At 37.8% G+C, this 15055-nt stretch overlaps 2 protein-coding genes across 3 annotated transcripts; both read right to left on the bottom strand.

The window, feature by feature from the left end:
- Positions 1 to 9280: 9280 nt before the first annotated feature.
- Positions 9281 to 11312, bottom strand: LOC113300630. 2 transcript variants are annotated; one of them, XR_003335856.1, is made up of 3 exons: positions 11124 to 11312; positions 10739 to 10933; positions 9281 to 10394 (listed from the first exon to the last, which is right to left on the bottom strand). XR_003335856.1 is itself a non-coding variant. In XM_026549834.1 (2 exons), exon 2 carries the CDS (start codon positions 10913 to 10915, stop codon positions 9452 to 9454), a length of 1464 nt encoding a protein of 487 aa, XP_026405619.1. In that variant the 5' UTR covers positions 10916 to 10933; positions 11124 to 11312; the 3' UTR covers positions 9281 to 9451. The 2 variants fall into 2 exon arrangements, 1 of the variants encoding a protein (XP_026405619.1); XM_026549834.1 differs by having other exon boundaries at positions 9281 to 10933.
- A 1530-nt stretch (positions 11313 to 12842) lies between these two features.
- Positions 12843 to 14073, bottom strand: LOC113294447. The gene is made up of 2 exons (XM_026542838.1): positions 13746 to 14073; positions 12843 to 12865 (listed from the first exon to the last, which is right to left on the bottom strand). Exons 1-2 carry the CDS (start codon positions 14071 to 14073, stop codon positions 12843 to 12845), a joined length of 351 nt encoding a protein of 116 aa, XP_026398623.1.
- Positions 14074 to 15055: the final 982 nt, after the last annotated feature.

Raw genomic sequence — 15055 nt, forward strand, 5'->3', positions numbered from 1 at the left:
TATGTCAGCAAGGGGGGAAAACTAACTCTACCTTCCATGTCAAATTCTGCAATACTGCGCCATCGGGGACTCGAACCTGTGACCTCCTGGAGCGCATCAACCTTTGAGGAACGGAGAGGACCAGCTGAGCTAGGTGGCCGTTTCGAAAGAGGCCACACTGGGGTTTTATTAAAAATCAAAAAATATTTATCTACACATGAATGGGTGGGAGTCGGGCTTTTATTATACAATTATTATTTATTAATTTTTTTATTATCTTCTATCAATTCACTAATAATATAATAAAAAAATTATTATTTTTTTATACAAAAAATAAAATCTATTTTCCTAGAAGGGAGGAAGTATTTTAGATTTTTGTTATAGGGAAAGTCGATTTGTCTAGAGGGAAAGAATTTTGAGGGGAAACAAATGTCTAAGATCTATGTATAAGGGGAAACATATAATGAAATTCAACATTTAATAATAATCATTCAATCAAACTATTGGACCGAGACAGTTTAGGGCTGTAATCCAATACCGTATTGGCACGCCTCTTTTTTCTAAGAATAGTGTGTGCCCATGTTGCAGTGATCATGCCATCCATTGTGCGAATGAAGTCGACCCCAAACTCAGATATGATCTGGTTCGTGATGTGGTCATGGATATATGTAACAAGGCTGGTGTAGCTGCTAGAAAGGAGGCTTCTTTAGAATTTTTGGCGGATGATAATGGTTTAAAACCATCTGAAATTCTTGTATACAACTGGGAGAATGGTCAAGACACTTGCCTTGACGTTACAGGGGTTTCGTCCTTCACAGGTGGTGGAATTCGTAGCTTTGTTCTGGGACATGCTATTTCTACGGCTATCAATCGCAAGTGCGCCGAATACTTGGACACATGCACATCTCATGGCTACAATTTTGGGGTTTTAGCCATTTTTACTTTAGGTGAAATAGGTGATGAATTTAATGTTTTTTTGAACCGGTTGAGAAATTGCTTAACCAATTATGATGCTAATTCTAAGATGTAGGCAATTTTCTTTTTCATATGGTAGGTTTAGCTATTCAAAAAGGAGTTGGGGCGCAACTTGATGCTAGGCTCCCAACCAACCCCGTGTAAACTTTTATCTTTTGTAAAGAAAAAAATCTCAAAATTAAAAAAATAAAATAAAATAAAATATTATTATTATACATGACAGGAGTTTATAAATGAAAGGTTGGGAGTCGAGCAACTATCTGTGCCCAACTCCTTTCTGAATAGCCAAACCTACCTATGAAATAGAAAACCGCCTATTTTATTGTTAACATCAAAATTAACTAGGAAATTCTTTAACCTCTTTAAGAAAACAACAAACTCATCTCCAAGTTCGCCTAAAGTCGTAGCCGTGGGACTTGCATATGTCCAAATATTTGTTGCTTTTGCGAGTTACAGCCGCCACAATGGCATGTCCTAGAGTAAAGTTGCGTATCCGAGTCTCAGAGAAGGGTGAAACTCCAGTAACATTGAAACATGTATCTAACCCGTTCATCCAGTTGTATACAAGTATATCAGCTGGCTTAGGAGCATAGTTATCAGCCAAGAAGCCCAAGGATGTTTCCTTCCGTATTGCGACTCCAGCCTCCAGCCCTATAAAAAATGTCCATAGTAACGTCTCTCACGAGGTCATGACGAAATTTGAGGCCGACTTCACTAGAACAATGGAGTGCATGATCACCAAAGATGTCTATGATTTGTTTACAACAGGCACATATACTATCAGCTGGGAGCCTAGCAACAAAGTGGGCTCCAACGCCTTTTTGAATAGCTAAACTTATCTAATAAAAAGAAAATTGCCAACATGAATATTAACATCATGTCTAACTATGTAGTTCTTCAATCTATGCAAAAACTCAATACACTCAAAACCAAGTTCGCCTAAAGTAGTAAAAGCTAGGGTACCAAAATTAAAACCATCAGCTTTACAAACATCAAGGTACTTAATCCGCTTACGATCAACAACCTTAGCCAAAGCAAGGCCAGGAGTAAAAGCCTGCACACCACCCCCAACAAACAGAGAAACCCCAGACACATCAAAGCAAGTATCGCGGACGTCTTCCCAATTGTAGACTAAAATGTCCGCCGGCATAGAATCACCACCATCTTGGGAATGGAACCCCAAGGAAGCTTCAACCTTGGACTTGTACACCACCTCGAAAACAAATATCCACAAATGTGTCTCTGACAAGATCATGTCAAAACTTAAGACCGATCTTACCGGCACAAAGAAGAGCATGGTCATTGTATACATCCATATCTCTATTACAGCAAAAACAAGAACTATTCACAACAAACAATGGGATACAAAGTCTATAGCTAAGCACTGCACAAAACTGTCGTGGTCCAATCTTCTTTCCAAGCCCGTCAGCAGGGATAGCAAGGAGGTAATCATGGGCATGTTGTGTTTTATTACATTGCCATAAAGCCAAATCTTGTGTTGGACATGTTATAAAGGGAAGGCATTTTCTTAGTCACAATTGCAAAATCCTGAACTGCAAATACATGCATAGGGTAGGGGCAGTAATGAGATTACGAAGTTGAGACGAATCAATACCACAAACCTGGATAAAACTATCAAAAGAATCTTGATACGACTGGCCTTTAACCTGAATACCTGTACACTTTAGAATAGACTCATGATGTTGTAAAGTCCGAGAACAAGAATCCAAGTAACAAAATTTCATAGTATCTATCATAGAATAAATTCCCAGTCCACTATCTCTAATGGGCAAAGAAACTAATCTCTACTGCATCAAACCAAACCCTGGTCCATCACCAGTCACCAAATTCCTCATATAGGTGGAAAGATAAGCATCGAAAGTAACTTGTGCAACTTTCATATAGTTAGGCGCAGTTGTGTGAGGGGTAAAATACAGTTTAGAGATACCTGCATAATATCGGAGCAAAAGTAATTCACTTTGAGGGTCATCTAATCTACGAATTGCATCCATTAACTGAGTAGTCTTGTGTACTCTGTCTAGAACAAGTTGACTGCAAAAAATAGTGTCTAAACTCACAGGACCACCAAGAAGTTTAACGGCCTACCTATATCAGCTGGGAAAACACCGACTTGAGTACTCCTCACATCAAAAGAAGGCAAAAAAAGTTCAGTTTTCTGGATGTTTAGGTCAAGCCATACAGCAGCACCTTCGCTCTTGATGATGTGAAAGGCCTTAGAAACCATTATTGTATTTTCTATGATGGTACCATCATCTAACTACTAAGCCTGTGGGTCAAGATTGCATTGCTGAGGGATTTTCAATACAATGGGATGCAACGTCAAAGAGAAAATAAGGGGACCCAAAGGATCTCCTTGTTGTAAACCCAGCGCAGAAGACAAAGTAGAAGTGCCATAATACAACCTAGCAGGGGAAGTATAACAGAATTCGACCCATCTAAATATGCTAGGGCACTTATTTCTTACAGCACATAACGCAGTTGTTCGATCAACTAGATTAAAAGCATTCCTAAAATCAACTAAGAGCATGGACATGGAATTAAGATTACTTTTCTCAGTCAAGATGCGATTGACTGAATGTAAAAGAGCTTCTCCTTGCATGGTACCCCAACACCGAACCGAAAATAACTTAAATAAATAGCCATGTATTTACTTACAGATAAAACCGCAACCTTAGATACTAAACGTCTCCAAATAGTACCAACATCTATATGCCTAATCCCACCATCAGGTTTAAGCAACGAGGTAAGAGGGGCATTGGAAAAGAACATTCCAAGATGAGGAGGGAAATTACTAGCTAAAAGCATATTAACAATTGCAGTAACGAAAGCTAAAAGATCATCAGAAACAACTGCGACAGACCCACTAAGCGCATCAAGAAAATGTGGAGCATGGAGTCTATCTCTGCCACATGAAGTACCCCTGGGAAAACTTCTAATCCTGTTGAGAATAACATCTGCAATAACACGTGCTGCCACAACCTCATTGGAAACGGTAGGTAGAGTATGCGGCGGTGCACAAGGATGTTTGAGCTGCAAATCTGCCAAAGTACTATCAGAAAAGGGAGCTACACCATTGGAAGTAAGAATCCTGATATCAGCATTATAAGAACCCTGACTTAACTTCCTTTTACAAAGTCTAAGATTAATGTCTACCTGATTATCTTTGGGGGTTAAAATCCTATGTTTAGTAAAGGAATCACGCTCTGCCAAAAGATCCAAAATCAAGGAAGAACAACCATCAGTATCACGCCATTTAGCTAAGGCCTGATTTGGGGGTTAAAACTCTATTATTATTATTATTTATTATTTTTTTAAAAGGGACCGCCAGAGGCATTTTATTAAGAAGTATAAACAAGATTCTTACACATCATCAGTAGAGGGTGCTGGTAGCCTAGCAACAATCTGGGCACCAACTCCCTTTTGAATAATAATACCAATTCTATGAAAAAGAGACCCTCCTATTTTACAGTTGGCATCTTGAATAGCAAGATAGTTCCTCAACCTTCTCTAAAAAACGCAAGTATCATCACCTAACTCACCAAGGGTTGAAAAAGCCAACACCCCGAACTTATACCCGTTTGCTAGGAACTTTTCCAAGTACTTATTATGCTTGTAAGTGATTGCATCACAAATGGATTGGCCTTGGGTAAAGGAAGCGGTACGGGCACTAGTGAATGGAGAAGCACCTGTGACATCATAGCAAACGTCTCGGCCATTGTCCAATTATAAACCAGCAAATCTATGGGCCTGATAGCATGACCGAGTCAGATAAGAAACCCATAGGGACCTCTTTACGAGCTGCCACACCAACTTTATAACATATGTCCGCCAATGCATCACGTTCCATATCATGTTGAAACTTAACACCGACTTTGCTGGCACAATGAATAGCATGATCTCCATATATGTTCATAGCCCATTTAAAACAAGGACACAAACTATCCGCTGCAAAATGGGAATACCCAATCTATAGCGCAAAACTGCATGGAACTGCCAAGGCCCAAATCTTTGGTTGGAAATCTAGCAATAAGCTGGGCACCAACACCCTTTTGAATAGCAATACCTAATCTATAAAAAAGAAATTTATCAACACGACTACAAGCATCATTACTAACTAGACAGTTCTTCAACCTCTTATAAAAAAACACACAGTATCGCCACTAAGTTTCCCCAATGTGGAAAAGGCTAGAACACCCAAACCATATCCGTGTGAAACATATTTGTCTAAATATTTAGTACGTTTGCGCAATACCGCATTCGAAATAGCTTGGCAAGGAACGAAAGCACGAATGCCATCACCTGTGAATGTTGAAACGCCGGTGACATACATACAAACATCTTGGCCAGTCTCCCAATTGAGAACAAGAATATCCGCTGGATGCAAATCTCTATTATCATCTGACAAAAACCCGAGGGCCACTTCTTTACGCGCAGGGACACCTTCCTTGTAACATATGTCAGCAATTACATCCCGTACAAGGTCATGCCGGAACTTGATCCCAACATCTTTGGCACAATGAAGAGCGTGATTACCAAAAATATATATGGGTCTATTGCAGCTTGAACATAAGCCTCCTTCGGCAAACATGGGAATACCAAGGTGATAACAAACTACAGATCGAAACTGTCTTGGCCCAAGGCACTGATTCAGCCCACTAACGGGAACATCCAAAAGATAATCTTGAACATGCTTAATACGGTTGCATTTCCACAATAGATACTCTTGCAGACATTGAAAATTGGACGTTAATTTTCTTTTAACAACGTCAAAATAAGTAACAGCCAGGGAGTGCATAGAAGGGTGGCAGTATCGTCAACGCAATAGTTATAAGGTAGTCCACATACCTGAATGAAAATCTGAAGAGCCATCAGATAGGCAGAACCTTTTATCTGATGAGAATAAGCTACCAAGTATCACCTTTTGCACGGAAACTGTCCGACTCTGTGAGGCAAGACAACAGTAGGTGCTAGTGTCTGCCATAGTATAAATGTCGAGACCGCCTTTTTTGATAGGCAAAGTAACTAAGCGCTGTTGCGAAGGCCCAAATTTTTTCCGATTTTCGTTTCGTTTTTTTTTTTTTTTTTTTTTTTTTTTTTTTTTGGTTGTTTTAGGATATATTGCCAAAATAAAATTAACTAGCAATTTCAAAAGAAAAAATGGAGCCTGAGCCTAAGCTCAATGATCCGAATCCTAGTTGGAGAGTCCATTAAGACCGAACATGTCACGAACAACCACATGATCCAAAAAAGGATGGAGGATAGATAACACTCATATTTTGTGGTGTGGTATTACTTAGATTATATGGCGATATCCAACGACCTAACTTGTTACTCGCGGTGCTTTAACTGCTCATATTTGTTCTTTTTGGAGTGGGTTTGAGCAGTTACTACTTTTCCTTATACTCTCAGTAGGTTATTTTCAGGGATTAACTATTCATGTATTTTAGGTTTAATTTTGGGATCGGTCCCCCCGTTATCGGCGACAAGTTATATAACGATTGTTTCTATGTCTTTTGGCATATTTCTATGCACGGGATTAAAAAAAACCTGTTGACATATCAGGCAGCTTGGTAAATGCAATGTGCCACTATGGGGAAACCACGTAGCGACCGAGATTCTAGAGAATCATATTTTTAATAACGCTGGCGATATTCAATCTATCACCAGCGAAATAAAACCCGTCGCTCGATTTAAATAATATCGCCAACGATATTATGGTTATCGCCCACTAGTTATTTTGCAACGGATATTTCCCCCTGATGGTTCTTACATATACGCCCTTATACTTCTTCAAATTACTCACACCTATTTTGACATATATTTCTCCAATTTATCTTTCTGTATTAATCATTAATGGCGAGATCCAATGAAGAGGGGAATGTTAATATCAACGGTTTAGATTACAAGAAGAAATGCATCAATGGAGGATGATGAGGAAGCTGAAGGTAATAAGTTAATCGACACTCTGATACTCGTACGTACAGGCTAAATACATAGAGTTCCACAGGCATGAGAAGTATTCTCAAGAAGATATACGTATCGAGGGAGGGAATTTTACCACCAGAAGCTGATGCACGGTTCCAAAGGGAAAAAATTTTGCTCTCGCAGCGCGGGAGCATATGTTGAACTAGCAGCACGGATATTATTCGATTCACTAGATGTGATGTCAGCTAACTATAGTTAAATCCAGTTATCTTCCTTAAATAATTATTAAAATTGCTTTGACTAAACCCAGCTAAAACAATATTATATCTTACTGCCCATATACGTGTGAATAGTCTGTAGAGCAACGGGTCGAAGATCATCAGTTTAGTGGTATGTATATTCAGATCAAAAGCTAGCAAAACGTAATGTCAGTTCTTCTTAAGCGAGGGATCAAGAGAGTTTTAATGACATTAGGTGGTCAACAATTTCCTCCACAAAAGCAACATCAACAACCAGGGAAAGAACATGTCATGAATTATATTCCTCAAGCAGCTGTTGTGATTACAAACCTGCTAAGAAACTTCTTCTGAAGATTTCCCTAGTTACAGGTGGAGATTCGGGAAATGTCGATTATTGTTTCGCTTTTGAAGGAGCAACAGTAGATTTCACATATGTGAAGGTCTTCAAGGGGACAAAGATACCAAGAACACTTTTCAAATGATTACACAGATCAAAATTCGTATTCAGTAGTTAAACTCTTTTTCATAATTGTGACATTGATCAAAATCCATATGCACCAATTTTAGCGGCAAGTTGTATAATCCAAAGAAGAGTGCTAGGTCCAATTCCACCACTGATCAGTGTATAATTCGGCTGCTTTGTATTTTATGTTGTGACTACATATTGAATCTGATTACACGGTTAAGTATTAGAACACAGTACTAATTCTCACTTCTGCATCAAGCATATTCATTCCCATTTTTTCTTAGATGCTTGTGAATGCCCCAATTACCGTATCTTCTTTTCTTTATTGAAATAATTTCAGAAGTATCTGACATAACTGCTTAAGACCAGGAGAGTTTTTTGATGGGATGTTTATTAATACTTTGCCTGATCCTGTTATTTACCTCACTTTTGTGCTTACGTGGGAATTTGAATCAAGCTTAAAAATTGTTTCGGAAGATTATTGTAACTCAAAAATGCATTTGAGTTTATCTTATAAATGGGGATCAAGATAGAATAACACACATCAATGTATTTTGCACTGATATGCTAAAAAATAGGAAAGTGATAATTGTGGATTTAACCACAGTCACATCTGATGAATCTAACGGTATCCATGTTGCTAGTTCAATGGGAGCAAATTTTTTTTGAAGAGAGGGTGGGCGTAATTATTAAGTTATGTATTTTGGTTTAATTATTAGGTATTTATTAGTTTAAGTTAATGACCGAAACTTATTTAAGTAGACTGCAACATTTCAAATTAATTAACTTTTCATTTCAAACTAATATTAAGTAGCAGAATGCAATAACAACATATCAAATTAAAATGCAACACTTCAAATGAAAACTTAAATTCATACATCAATTATCTAGAGGTTCTACTACATCGAACTCATCATCGAGTTCATCCTCATCATCATCACCAGCAGGTTGGTTGTTATTAAATCCAGCTTGGGTATAGGCAAATATGTTTGGCACTTTGACATATCCATAATGGGTGCTAAAGTGACAAAATTAGTTGTTTGACATGCGCATAGGAATAGGCCTTAAAGCAGTTTTTATTAGCTTTCTTAGAGTTTGAGATCATCAGACGGGATCTTCATCGGCATATTCACTCTTATTCGGGAAGACAAGGGAAAAAACCATCAAAAAAAAATAATGGAGTTACAGTCCGAAAGCCATTTAATTCGACCGGCCCTCTTTTCACAAGGTTTGACAGGCTCTTTTCGGAGGACCAGATAAAGAAGATACAATGGCATTGCACAGTAAACAACTCCGGAAGATCATTTTCAGAGAGTTTATTTCATTCAAAAAAATAATAATTTATATTCAGTTTCTAGAAAGCAGAGCAGCCGTACATTTGTAATCAAGTAAAACTCTAATTAGATTATGTTGTCAACTGCTCTTCATGAACCTGAATGGCGTTCCTCTTCAGCCAAGGGTACGACTTGAAGGATGGAAAAAGACTGATTTCACTTTCTCTATCACTCCCTAGACGAGAGTTATGTTCGTCATCATAATGTACAGATTGAGCAAATCTCTTATCAGTTTAGAACAGACTACGTTAACCATTAGTTAGACTGAGAGACTGATCACAAAAGGGATTAACTAGTAAGTGAAGGAACTACAGAATAAAGAAGAACGGATAACATTCTGTAATATCATGTAATTGTAATTAATAGTATATAATGCAGGAAAACACTACATGATATGTTGCATTCTCAATCAATCGACTTGGCAAAAGAAATAAGAATCAGAATATTACAATCGGACCACATAATCGAGGCACTGAGAAAGGGAAACAAAAAAAGAAGATACAGTCTCCACTTTAACGACGACGAATAGGTCCTCCCAGTCCTATGAAGTTATACCTTTCAAGCCTGGAAGAGAGATCTTGCTTCGGGGGAGAGTGAACTAACCAAGAGACTGGGGAAAGTACTGTTGGCATTGGCATTAGGAGAACTGCTAAAGAAATCCAACCGCTATGCAAAGTGGGACGACAGCTTGGTAGAAAAGAAGGATGACAGAGCTGTTCACATCCCCTAGTTCTGGCATTGTAAGCCCAGACGTATTTCTTGTAACCGAGTAACACCACATTGTGGTCGACTGGGTGAAAACCTATAACCTGGATACATGCACCGGACCACCAAGGTGCAGATTCTGCTATTACATCAGGGAATTTGATTTCCTTGTGCAACAAATACCACTTCTCCTCCTCCTGGAGCACCCATACACTCAAAGTTCTCTCTTCTTTCTTAATTCTAGCATAGCAGATGAGACCTTCCGACTCGCCAAGGCGATGACTGGTAAAAAAATTCTCATCAAGTTCACCAATCTCTACTTCGTTGTCAGGCAAACTAATCAATTTACACTGATAACCACAAGTTTCATTATTGTTGTTGTTGTTGTTGTTCAGATTGTAAACTACCATCTTGCTTTGCGTTTCACACCAATAAAAAACACCATTATGGGTAACAACATTTCTAGAACGACCGTTACGTCTAGCTTGTAGAGGGCATGGAACTTTATAGGTATTCCATTCACCTGAATCAGAAGTAAATATCGAAACTTCAAATGTACCTGCTGTTTGAGTTTCTGGTATAAGAATAACCTTAATACTCGTGGAAATGAATGGTGATGAACAAGATTCATAGCATATGAGGCCGGTCCCAGCATAACTATCTTTTGTTGGTGGTGGTGCCGGTATTGAGATTGATTTCCGTGTGAGTGGATTATAAACATAAGTTGTTGGCTCACAAGAGAATCCAAGCCTGCAGAGAATCAAACCTTTACTTGCAGCTGTAATGAAGATAGAACTCACTCTCTCATTCTCACTAAATCCAAAGTTAAAAGACCCAAGTTGAGGTTTAGCTCTTTGCGAAGGCAACTGAGCATTGAGATCTAAGCAGAAGTTAAAAGAAAAACCATTTCGATGATGCGATATAAATTCTGAATGGCATTCAGGATATGCAATCATAAATTTTCTTTCAACAGGTTCATCTTCGAAAATGGCTGTGTCACCAACATCATAAACTAATGTCCATGGGAGAGTCTTTTGTTTATCCTTATACCACTGGTTTATGAAATGTGGGTTTGAAAGCATAGATAACCATACCTTTGAAACACATCTGGATTTGAAGATTGATGTTAAAGGAAGATGAAGAAATATATTACACCATAGATCCTCTGATATAACTTTGTCTACTCTTTTAATGGATAATTCTTCTTCCTTTGGAGTAGAAACTGAAGATGCCATTAGTACCGTCTTCATATGAAATGCCCTAAAATTCATTTAGAGTGCAAATCAAACCTGCAAAACCAGTTTCTTCCCGTTTAGACATTTCAGAAAACACATAACAAACAAACAAAATCCACAAAATCAACATTCTCAATGGTGGAAATTGAACACTAAAACCCAGAATGAATCCAATTTTAAACATTATGGGAGCAAATCAACCAGTAACTACTCACGAAATTATGATCGAAAAAAATTAACTTACGTGTTCTTTTTGCCAATCAACCAACTCCCGATCAAATTGACGATGAAAAAAACGATGAAGTTACAAGTTTTTAACTGTTATACACTAAAATCATGATCTTCTCGAGCCACAAGAACCTCCTCGTTCTCATCACTCATCAGCATTCGATCGAGGCTTCGGCTTATAAACTGTTGGATTTTTTTTTTTTTAATTCTCATTTTGTGCGCACTACCTAAGGGCAATTCGTTTGGCAATCAACAAATTTATTAGTATTTTGTTGAGCCACGTGGAAGAACAAATTCCATTTTGGAGACAAGATAAAATGAACAAATCTGATGTTTTAGGGTCCCACTAATAATTTTATTAATATAAACTAATAAGAATTGAGTCTCACTAATGATTTTATTTATATAAACTAATAAGAGTTGGATCCCATGGATTATTAACAAATAATAAAAAATAAACCCTAAATATAATAATCGGGTTTGGGAGAGAGAAAAGCAAGGGGCGGTTTTGCTTCAAACTCTAGCGATCTTCCTTCCAACTCCACCGATCTTCCCTCCAACTCTAGTGATTGTGGCATAATCTCCCGCACTATCATCAAGCGCGCGCTACATCATCCAACTCAATGAACAAACCAACAAATTTGTCGGTTTGAACATCCATTTTTCATGTTTGTTGAGTCCAAAGTGGGATCAAAATCAACAAACTTGATGGTTTGTTCATTCCATAGGAACTGCTCTAAGTAGTGCCTAGATTGGTATTGCTGTGAGTTTTATAAAAGTGATTTTCGCTTGTGATGTGCAGTGCGTTGCTGTACTGTGGTGTGAAAATAAAGCGACATGACATTTGGTAAACTATAATTTGACAGGCGCTACGAATTTATTTATTTTGAGAAAGAAGGTTATATTGAAAAGGAAAAAAGATATATACGAAGATTTGCAGAGAGGTAAAAGGAAAAGGACAAAACAAACGATACTACATATGCGAGATATCCTCTCATTGATGTAGTATCTGATTCATAGAAACGTGTTTAAAAACGTCTGTAGAAGAACTCCAAAGACATATCCAAAGCTTAATTGCAATCTCCAACTCATACAACGATTTAGACCTACCCCCATGCACTCTCCTGTTATGTTCATTCCATAATTACCAACATATAGCATTTGGCATTAGATGCCAAACAAATTTTAGTCTAGGTGAAATTCCTATTATCCTCCAGCTTTGCATAAGAGACTTAAAGTTGTACGGCATCACCCAAAAAACTCTCGTAGATGAAATAAAGCTCTCCCATAACCACGATGTCCAGTTGCAATGAATGAACAGATGCCTTAAGGTTTCCACAACTGAGTTGCAGAATAAACACAAGTTCGATTGAATGGTGATCCTCTTATGCTGTAACATAGCTCTAGTTGGAGATTAATCATGAAGCGAAGAGGCGCAAACTTATGTCCATCCCAATCAGGTTTAGTTTATGTTAATTTGATGTATATAATTCTAGCCGAACAATCTCCTTCCAAGCCATCAACTTCTCCTTGCGTCAGGTTCACATGTCGAAGATCGTGCTTAATATCTAGCAGGTCTATCCTTTCAGTTGGGTCCCAATCTCTACTGAACTGCAAATTCCACCCGTGGTCATAAAACATAGCCACAGTCGTCGTCTTCTGGTTACTAATCTTGTACAACCTTGTGTATTTCCTTTTTAAAGATATTTTCTTGTTCCACGAATCATGCCAAAATCTAATTAAAATTCCATTTTTCACCTGAACATTCACAACATAAAAAAACACATCATTAACTTTTAGACTATTGAACCACATGTTTTTGCCAATTAGGTCTTTAACTTGCAAAGGCAGCAAACAGTTCTCATTTTATTTTGATTTCTCCGAAACATTACGGCTCCAAAAAGCCGTCTTTTCCTTACAATACCTTAAGCGCCACCTTGCTATTAAAGATTTGTTCACCAGTCTCAAGTTTCGAATGCCTAAACCATCTTTCTTTTCTGGTATGCAAATTCTTTTCCATGAAACCCAGCTCATCTTCTTCTTACCATCATCCTCTCCCCACAAAAACTTCTCATAATAGTGTTCAACTTATTCTCCACTATGCAGGAATATGGTGCACGGACATAAAATATACTTCCAGACTCTTAAGAGAACTTCTAATCAATACTACTCTACCCGCTTTATTCAGATATCTTCTTTTCCAAGGCGCTAACTTCTTTTGCATCCTCTGAATGATAATTTCCCAGATTATGTCACTTGTCCTACTCGAACATATTGGCATACCTAAATAAGTAATTGGAAGAGTCTCGATTCTGCACTCTAACTCCAATGCCAACTCCTTCACCAAATGATATGCCCATATACTTGTCATAGTGCTTTTTTATAGGTTTAACTTCAGGCCCGTGAGAATTTTGAATATTACAAGGATAATGAGCAGTCTTCTTACATGAACTATAAAAGCATTTAGAAAAATGATGGTGTCGTCAGCAAACTGTAAATGAGATCACAACCGTACCTCCTTCCACCACTTGAAAGCAATTGATTTTTCCTTGTGCCACTGCATTGTTAATTAGTAAAGAAAGTATTTCCACCACTAGAAGAAAAAGAAAGGGTGACAATGGCTCGCCTTGTTGAATACCTTTAGAAGGTTTAATCATATTTGTTGCTTCTCCATTAACCAGAATAGAAAATTGCGTCCCTGTAACATGCCACCTCATCCATTGAATCCGTTTATCCCCAAATCCATTCTTAGCCAGAACAGTGAACAACGAAGGACAACTGACATTGTCAAAGGCTTTCTGCATATCAATCTTACACATAATTCCCGATATTTTTTGCCTCAATCTGCTATCAGTGAGTTCGTTAGAAATTAAAATACCATTAAGAATATGTTTTTCCTTGACAAAAGCCCCCTGAGCATTAGAAATCAATCCTGACATCACTAGTTTAAGCCTTTCTGCATGCATCTTAGAAATAATTCTATAAAAGCTACTTATTAAGTTTAAAGGTCTAAAGTCTTCAACCGCAGATGAATCTTATTTCTTAGGAATCAACTTTAAGAATGACATATTTAATCTCCAATCCAACTTAAATTTGCAATAAAACTCGTTGATCGCAGCCATTACATCATTCTTCAAGGTTTTCCAACAAGCTTTATAAAATTCCAAGTTATACCCATCCAGACCTGGAGCTTTGTTTGCATCACACAATTTGATGGCTTTCATCACCTGCTCCTCATTAAAAGCTCGTTCAATTCGCCCCTGTTGTACTAAATCAATACACTTGAACTCTAAGTTATTAAAAGAAGGGAACACCGGAGAATTAGCGGTGAAGAGACCTGCATAATAATTAGGGATGGCAATTTTCCCCATCCAAAACTCATCCCCGTGGGTACCCATCCCTATTGGGTAGGGTTTTCCCGGCACAAACGGGGATGGGGTCGGGTATGGGTAATCCCCGAAATTAGTTATGCGGGGATAGGGTGGGGATGAGATTTAAGGTCCCCACCCTATACCCGCCACGTACCCTTCATATATAGAGTTTAGAATTTTATTAAAAAGTATTATCATAGATTTTATTTATTATTTCGTTCAATTTTCAAAGAAATTTACCAACGATAAGATGCACATAAAGTATTTATATAGCTTATTCATACAAATTATATTATAGATGACTGATCTAACAATGTTAACTACATTTTCTTTCGGTCCACCTAAATAATCAATCTTATTGGATTATAACCAAGATTGAGAAGAAAAAAACTTTGTACCTGATAGTTTTATTTTCGATATAATTTATTTATTTTTGCACCTTTAGCTTCAATGTGGATATGCTTCATAACACTTGTTGGATTGTGACATAGTTATAAATATTTTTTGTAAATCATGGGTAACCCATGGAGTACCCGTCCCCTGCGGGTATTTCCCATACCCGACCCCACCCCAATTC

Source organism: Papaver somniferum, chromosome 7 (genome assembly GCF_003573695.1).
Source record: "Papaver somniferum cultivar HN1 chromosome 7, ASM357369v1, whole genome shotgun sequence".
Taxonomy (NCBI): Eukaryota; Viridiplantae; Streptophyta; class Magnoliopsida; order Ranunculales; family Papaveraceae; genus Papaver; species Papaver somniferum.

Bases quoted from the DNA above. Each gene is read 5' to 3' on its own strand.
- LOC113294447 (XM_026542838.1), bottom strand. From the start codon at position 14,073: ATGCATGCAGAAAGGCTTAAACTAGTGATGTCAGGATTGATTTCTAAT. The intron at 12,866-13,745 runs GTATTCAACAAG...GTGAATGTTCAG, and splicing joins TATGATTAAACCTTCTAAAG to GTGAAAAATGGAATTTTAAT.
- LOC113300630 (XM_026549834.1), bottom strand. From the start codon at position 10,915: ATGAATTTTAGGGCATTTCATATGAAGACGGTACTAATGGCATCTTCA.